The sequence below is a fragment of the Mirounga angustirostris genome, unplaced genomic scaffold (genome assembly GCF_029215605.1).
Source record: "Mirounga angustirostris isolate CCGP_5_RB_7025 unplaced genomic scaffold, mMirAng1.0.hap1 SCAF_6, whole genome shotgun sequence".
Lineage (NCBI taxonomy): Eukaryota > Metazoa > Chordata > Mammalia > Carnivora > Phocidae > Mirounga > Mirounga angustirostris.
In genome coordinates this window covers 41,055,641-41,063,963 of record NW_026991714.1, presented here as the reverse complement: position 1 = coordinate 41,063,963, position 8,323 = coordinate 41,055,641, and the positions used below count along the sequence as shown (strand labels likewise).

Below are 8,323 nucleotides of genomic sequence, written 5' to 3'. Positions count from 1 at the left end.
CAGTTGTATTTATTTCTTGTTGCAGCAAGGAAAAATACATACCACAGGGAACTATGGGCTGCCTCGTAAGAAGGCGTTCAGAAAGAACCTGTTACAGGATTTGGGCTTTGGTTGGTGCTTGAGGGAGAGTCTAAGGTAGCAGGAATCTCTTCTCAATTGGATGCTGTCAGAAAGCCAGGGCAATTCCATGATTGGGCATCTCAATAAATCTTATCTACAGGGAGAGAAGACTAATATGAGAATAAAGCTGTAATTTGTAAAGAAGAAGTAACCATTCATTTTGGCCAAGAAAAAGGGTGTTTGGTATTTTGTGGGACAGAGTGATCTTGTTTTGGTCTGTGTTTAGACAAATTCATGAAGTGCTTTGCCTTATTTTATCATGCTTTTACAATGACCTTGTCCGAGGTTAGGATTTCACGAGATTATTTCTATCTAATAGGACAATAATATGGCTTAGCTGTGAGTGCCAGGCCAACTTCAGAATGTCAGGGGCTCTTCTTGTTTTTTTCATGTTTTTTTTTTTTCATCCACATATAGTGTACATACAGAAAAGTATATATATTTTTTAAGATTTTATTTATTTATTAGAGAGAGACACAGGGAGAGAAGGAACACAAGCACGGGGAGAGGGAGAGGGAGAAGCAGGCTTCCCACGGAGCAGGGAGCCCGATGTGGGGCTCGATTCCAGGACCCTGGAATCATGACCTGAGTCGGAGGCAGACGCTTAGCGACTGAGCCACCCAGGCGCCCCTGGAAAAGTATAATTTTTAAAAAAGATTTTGTTTACTTATTTGAGAGAGAAAGGGAGATAGAGAAAGCACAAGCAGGGTGGTGGCGGTGGTGGGGAAGCAGGCTCCCTGCTGAGCACGCTGAGCAGGGAGCCCAACGCGGGGCTCGATCCCAGAACATTCTAGAATCTCAAGGAATGTTGGTTGAATCTTGACCCAAGTTTTCACACTTCCCGCCTTTCTTCTCTCCCCTGTCTACCTACCGTTCTACCCTGTCCACCTGTATGAGGTCTAACCCCACACGGTCAGTAACCGCTCTTAGAACACTTTTTTCGTACCAATCTGATGGTGCTTATTACATTGTTTCGAGTACTAAATGAACATAGTGTTTTTGTTTTACAACACTTCGGACATAATAGCCGCTAAGTGAGAATTAATTGTAACAATCATGTTACAGTTTCTGTGTAGTTTCGTGTAAGCTCCTTTAGGGCAGAACTGTATCCTACTTCTTGGTTTCACTTTGGTGTCTTCAAAACACAACGGCAAAGGCCCTGTCAGAGGAGACTCGAGCTACCGGCGGGGGGCACGGGGGCGTCCCCGCGCAGCCCTGAGACGTGGAGGCGGGGTTCCACAGGCGAGCAAAGCGAGACAGGGAGACGAGCGGCTCCACCAATCACACGCTTGGGCGGTGAAGGCCCCACCTCCCAAATTTTCACCCATTATTCAAGTTAAAGCCAAGCTCTCAAGCAGCAGATGCGCGTGCAGGGATCCGAGGCCAGTCTGGGGGCGCTCGGGACACAGCATCCGCGTAGGGGGCTCAGGCGGAACCTTCGTCCTCAGCTCGGTGTTTCCCGCGACTCCACTCCTATCGCTACACTACCAAATAGACGGCCTCCTTCCCCGCCCCGAAGGCCTATTCCGAGAACAATTTCCAGACTTCGGGACTAATAATTTCAGCGAAACGATGAATGGACATCCCAACGAGTGAGGACAGTTTCTCCGAGCGGCATCGCCCTAGCGCGGCCCCACGACTTCCCTTAGGGGAGGGCGCCCCGCGGACGGCCGCCCACGCTCGCCCGCCCGGGGCAGAGCCCGCCGCCGCACCTCGCCCCGCGCGCGCGCACGGACGCGTGCTCAGGCGCGCACGCCGCGCCGCCCCGCCCCGCCCCGCCCCGTCGCGCGTGCACGCCGCCCCCTCCCCGTCCCGCCCCGCCCGCCCGTGCCGCCAGCCGGCCTCCTTTCCGGAACTCTGAGCTGCGCCTCCCCGAGACCCCCCTCGCCGGTGGGGGGACCCGGGTCGAGCCCGGGCGCTCTGTTAGCCAGAGGCAGGCGGAGGAGACCGGGTCGGCCGGGGCGAGCCGCCGAGGAGTAGCGGAGCCCGCCCTGCACGCCCGGGAGAGAAGTGGGAGGGAGGCAGAGTTACGTGAGGCAGCGCGGAGTGAGTGAGCGTGGGTCCGACTCGAGGTCGGGCTCAGGAGCGAGGCTGGTGGGCCAGGCCCCCGAGCCGGCGTTACACCGGCTCCGAGGAGCACTGAGCGGACACAGAGGGACGGACCGAGCGAGGACACATGGCCTCGCCATTCCTGCCCGCGGGGGCCACCACGGGCGACAGCGGCGGAGAGCTGAGCTCGGGGGACGACTCCGGTGATGTGGAATCCCTCCAGAGCCCCGAGACCGAGGCGTCCGGGAGCCTGACCGAGCTCTTTGAGAAGGCTGCAGCGCACCTCCAAGGCCTGGTTCAAGTGGCCAGCAGGGAGCAGCTCTTGTACCTGTATGCCAGGTACAAGCAGGTAAAGTCCTGGGGAAGGGGTGGATGCGGGAGAGCGACAGGAGGCCTTCTCTGTCCTCCAAAATCTAATAGTAAACGTGCTTGGTTGGTGGCTAGGTGTAATGAAGTTTGCGTGTGTGTATGTATAATCATCCACTAAGGATTAGCATCCTTCTGAATATGGAGAGGGCCTGTCTGCTCTTCTGGGAGTGATATTTGGCTGGACACCGAATGGCAGTTGTCCGTGTCTTCTCTGACTTGCACAGTGACCTTGCACTTAATGCTTCTACCAGCTTCAGGACCTTTACAAAATGAGGATGATAAAATAAGATTTATCATTCACTCTTGCTGAAGGGTCATATGGAGGTAATTATGGAAGTACCATGGTCACATGGAAGTAATGTTAAAAAAAAATTGTGAGCGCCAAGAAAATTATATGATTGTAATAAAAGGGTGATGCAATACAAAATAAAGTATTATACTTTTGTTATTGTATTTTTAAAATCCTAAATATATTAGACTTATGTTTTGGCTGAATGGGCTTCTGATTTTTAGATATAAACATTTTAGAGCTAGTAAACACCAGGTGAAATAATCCCCTTCTTTTGCTGGAAAGGAAAGGGAAGCCCAAGGAGAGTAGATAACTTGCCTAGGGTCATACAGACAGATCAGTCAGAACTAGAACTAGATTGTAGCTCCTGACTCTAAGGCTCTGAACTTTACCTGGAAATAAAATTCATAATGTCTTATAAGACATTTTTGATTTATCATTCAAAGAGTCAGAGGTATCAGAAGGAGAAATAATTGCTTTATCATAATCAACCAATACTTGTATAACATCTTTTATATGCAAAACACTTGGGTGTTATGCCTGCAGGGAGTGCGTAGAAGAAGCAGCATCATGGTATTTGCCTTCAAGATACTTAGAAAGTTACTTGAGGAGTCTAGATTTAAACACGGGAAAAATTGCTAACAAAAGTTAAATAACATTTTAGGAAAGCTCCAGCTCTTTGGAACACTGGAAGCAATGACGTTCTGGGCAATAGCCCATTTTATTTTACTAAAAAATTTTAACCTTTCTTTTGCTTCTTGGTATCTATTTCCTCCTGTATTCTTTTAAGAAAAAATAATAGTTGTAGGGTCCCTCTGTATTCTTCAACTGAATATACCGAATAGAGATGAATCTTCTTTTGAAGACTGATGAATTTCAGTTACCAATACGGGTTAAAGTGACTTGAGAGACGTAGCTATGGATACATATGGTATAAATTACAGTGTTGAATGAAAATTGCCCCTGAATTGGCCTTGGAATTTGCTTTCTTGCAGAAGTTCTGGATGTCTTTTTTCTCTGGTTATTTATCCTGCCCCAATAACATTAAAATCAGACTTTCAATTATTAAACAAGAAGAGTTTATTGAACATTGTGCTAGGACCTTTAACATGTCTGACTAGTAATTCTCTGGGCAGCATAAGACTGCTTTTCTCCAAATTCCCTAGAGAACATTCTTTTTCTTTCTAGGACATAACTTTATTTACTGGTTTTAGTGTCATCATTATTAATATCTGATTTCTGAGTTATCAGTGAACTATAGTCATCTCTCAACTGGTAACCATTCTGTCTCATGCATCCTCACTTCATCCAGATCTTCTGGAAGAGGTGTGTCCCTCACCCTTTCAAGAACTTGATGTTAAGGTGTTTAGAAATATTCTGTATCTGGAAATAAAATTCTTTGTTATTAGAGAATAAGATTATGCTTACTTAGATATGACATTGGAACTATTTTCATCAATTTCTTCTAAATTTTTTTTTTTTTTTTTTTTGAGAGGGAGAGAGAATCCTAAGCAGGCTCTATGCCCAGTGTGGAGCCTGAGGCGGGGCTCTATCTTATGACCCCGAGATCATAACCTGAGCTGAAATCGAGTCAGATACTTAGCTGACTGAGACACCCAGGCCCTCCTAAATATTTTATTTTATTATTATTTTTTTAAAGATTTTATTTATTTATTTGACAGAGACACAGCGAGAGAGGGAACACAAGCAGGGGGAGTGGGAGAGGGAGAAGCAGGCTCTCTGCAGAGCAAGGAGCCCGATGCGGGCCTCAATCCCAGGACCCTGGGACCATGACCTGATCCGAAGGCAGATGCTTAGCCAACTGAGCCACCCAGGTGCCCCCAAAGATGCTGTTTTTAACGCTATTTCAGAATTCTGTTAAAAATAAAATAGGGCACCTGGGTGGCTCAGTCGTTAAGTGTCTGCCTTTGGCTCAGGTCATGGTCCCAGGGTCCTGGGATCGAGCCCTGCATCCGGCTCCCTGCTCTGCAGGGAGCCTGCTTCTCCTTCTCCCTCTGCCAGAGCTCCCCCTGCTTGTGTGTTCTCTCTCTCTCTCTCTTTCTGTCAAATAAATAAAATTTTAAAAAAATAGCATCTTTGGTAGCATAATAAAGTTGAAATTCCAATATAATTGATGCACGGACCAGAATTTCTCATGAAAAAATTACATTTTGTATTCAGAGTAGCACTGCATTTTGGAGGCCGAATGAAATAAAGTTGTCCCCAGGAAGATAACAGAAATAAGCTGAGCTGTGAACCTTCTTTTCAGAACCCTAAACTTACCTAACATCGTAGCTCTTTTAATCTCAGATAAACCTATGCCTCCAAAATCATCTTTTAGTGAGGTTTCAAAAAGATCACACCAATGAACAGTTTTTTGGTCCTCTGCAGTAGCCTACACTTTCCCAGGAAAAGATAACTGACACCTGTGAAAACTCTAGGACAATGAAAATTTCAAACCCGTGAGCTTCATTTCACCAGAGCTTTCAGCACCAGCACGGTGAGGATACCCAGCGTGTTCTCCTACTTTAACCTGGCCACACATGATTCACTGGCATTTGCCATTAGCCCCCTTTGTTAAAACACTGTTTTATCATACATATATCAGAACAGAGTTTAGGTGTTTTGTTAAAATGGCACATTTTATAACTCTGCTCTATAGCTAATGATTCATTATTCAATGATTTGGAAACTGTTGCTCATCATGTCCTAAAGTCCCGTAGTTTTATTTACCCAGTCTTTTCTGATCCAGAACTATTGTTTGAATTTGGGAATGCAAAAGCTTATGTGTCAGTTAGACTATAGGGTCAGCTGCTGAGCTTTTATTTTCATCACACATAATGGTCTGGAGGTAGGTGACCTAGGGCTGGTACGGTGATTCTGCTTCACGAGATCATCTGGGGGATTAGTCTTTTTCTGTTCTGTAGTTCAGCCATTCCCCCAAGGCAGCAGTTCTCAAATTACGGTCTAGAGACCCCCGAGAATCCCTGAGACTTTCTCAGTAGATCTATAAGATACAAAACTATTTTCCTAATAATACTAAGACATTATTTGCCTTTTTTCTCTTTGATAAAACTGCTGACGCATCGTCATGAATCAAGGCAGTGACAGCAAATTGTACTAGTAGTCATATATTTTACCACCATGTACTCAGAGTAAAAAAAAAAAAAAAAGGCCAATTTCACTTAAAAATGTCTTTGATAGGGGCGCCTGGGTGGCTCAGTTGTTAAGTGTCTGCCTTTGGCTCAGGTCATGATCCCAGGGTCCTGGGAAGCCTGCTTCTCCCTCTCCCACTCCCCCTGCTTGTGTTCCCTTTTTAATATTTTGTGTGATGAAATGGGGAGTACATGCAAGGCAGTTCTGCACACTGAATTATGTTGGCCATTTCGAGGAAAAGCACTTGTGTAGTTTTTGAGTTGCAAGCTGAGCTATCCACATTTTTCATGAAACATCATTTTTCTTTAATAAAACAACTCACAGATTAACTCTGCTTATTCAGATTTGAGTATTTGGCAGATGGTTTCTTCAAAGTGAATGGAGTGAGCCTGTCACTTTAAGGAAAACAGCTGACAGTGTTTTTTGCCAGTGGTCACATTTGAGTCTTCAAATGAAAATTAGAGGTTTGGAAAATCTGTGTCTGTCACATGAACTTGACAGCTTCCTGATACTTAAGAACTTTTTTGATGAGATTAATGGTGATTCTAATGATTGTAACTTCTGCTTTTGTATAATGTGTCAACATTTGGAAGGAATGCATAACTCAGTGAACCATATTTTCCAAATATTGCATGGAATGTTACAAATTATGTGTGAGTAAAAGATCCATTCAAAGTGCAAGTCAGACCAATGGATTTTAATGTAGCAGAAGGAAAAATTCATTGATACGCCATCAGAATCCACATTGCATCCAATCTTGAAGAAACTGCCACTTGTTGAGTTTTGGTGTGGTATCAAAGAAAAAAATATCCACAATTATCTGAAAAGGCTACTAAAATACTTCTTTCTTTTGCAACAGTGTATCTGTGTGAGCTTTTTCTTCATATACTTCAACCCAAGCAACATATTGCAGTATATTGAATAGATAAGTAGATATGAGAATACAACTGCCTTCTATTAAGGCAGACATTAAAGAGATGTGCAAAATGTACAACAGTGACACTTTTCTCACTAAGTTTTTTTTTTTTTTTTAAGATTTTATTTATTTGACAGAGACATAGCGAGAGCAGGAACACAAGCAGGGGGAGTGGGAGAGGGAGAAGCAGGCCTCCCACCGAGCAGGGAGCCCGATGCAGGGCTCGACCCCAGGACCCTGGGATCATGACCGAGCTGAAGCCAGACGCTTAACGACTGAGCCACCCAGGCGCCCCCTCACTAGGTTTTTTGTGCTTTAGAATATACAGTTATTTTTCATAAATTTTGTTATTTAAATATGTTAACTTAATGAGTTTATTATTTTTAAATTAGTTAATACACATTTTTACAATCTTTTAATTTTTAATATGGTAAATATTGATAGATATAACCCACATAAACAAAGCTTCTTGGGGTCCTCATTTTTTAAGAGTGTAAAGGGATCATGAGACCAAAAATTTTGAGAACTGCTCCTCTCAGATCCTCTTTCCATGGCCAGAAATGGCTCACCATCACTTACATGGATGTTCTAGCCAGGGCTCAGGGAAAGGGAAGGACAAAACCTCCTTTCTTTTCAAGGAAGATGTTTATATCACTTTCTCACACATCCAGTCCTCTCTACCTGGACCGAAGTTGCACGGTGTATGTAATATTTAGCTGGATGACCACACGTGTGTCTGGCTGAGACTTCTACTACTGTGGGAGAAATGGAGAATAGATAGATATTGGTATTTGTTTCTACCACTGGCTGGTGTCTGGATAAAAAACAAAAATAGTAATGACTGCTGTTTTTATGATGTGTCATAGTTTCTCTCATGTTTCTAACAATCCAGTAGTTGAAGTGATTTGGAGATGCCTAGATTTGATGTGGCATGTAAAACAGAGTGCTATAGAAAAGGAATATTGGACTTTGGAGTCAAATAGTCCTAAATTCACATCCTGACTACTAATTTAGGATTTGCTAATGTGTGAACTCTGCATCCCTCCCCAGAGTCTCTGTACTCATTTATAAAATGAATTTGTAGTGGCAAACCTAACAGGATTGTTGTATGGCTCATTTGCCATTACATATATGAAGCTTTTGGTTTGTGGTGATCAAGAAATGCTCTGTCACTGTTCCTGCTCTCTCACTGTTTCTTCCTTCTGTCCCCTTATAATAGGGCTGCTCCTGTGTAAGTGGACATTTTAATATTCATCAGAGGGCCATGTGATTAATTGCTAAGCAGATGATGGAGATGATACTTGTTATGAATTCAGAGATGGATAAGATCATTGTAGACTGAAAGGGTTCTTATAATCTGAATCTTGAGTGGGACTGAAAGGTGTGAAAAGCTGACGGAAGAGGAGAAGGCATTTTAGGCAGGG

The 8,323-nt window shown here is 44.0% G+C and overlaps 1 protein-coding gene across 1 annotated transcript in view; it reads left to right on the top strand.

Annotated features, from left to right (window-relative positions):
* The first annotated feature begins 1,914 nt into the window (after positions 1-1,914).
* The window catches only part of ACBD6 (acyl-CoA binding domain containing 6), a 218,702-nt gene continuing 212,293 nt past the window's right edge, over positions 1,915-8,323 (top strand). The window contains 1 exon segment of the mRNA XM_064594185.1: positions 1,915-2,518. Within this exon segment, the coding sequence (XP_064450255.1) occupies positions 2,297-2,518 (222 nt within the window). The 5' untranslated portion in view covers positions 1,915-2,296.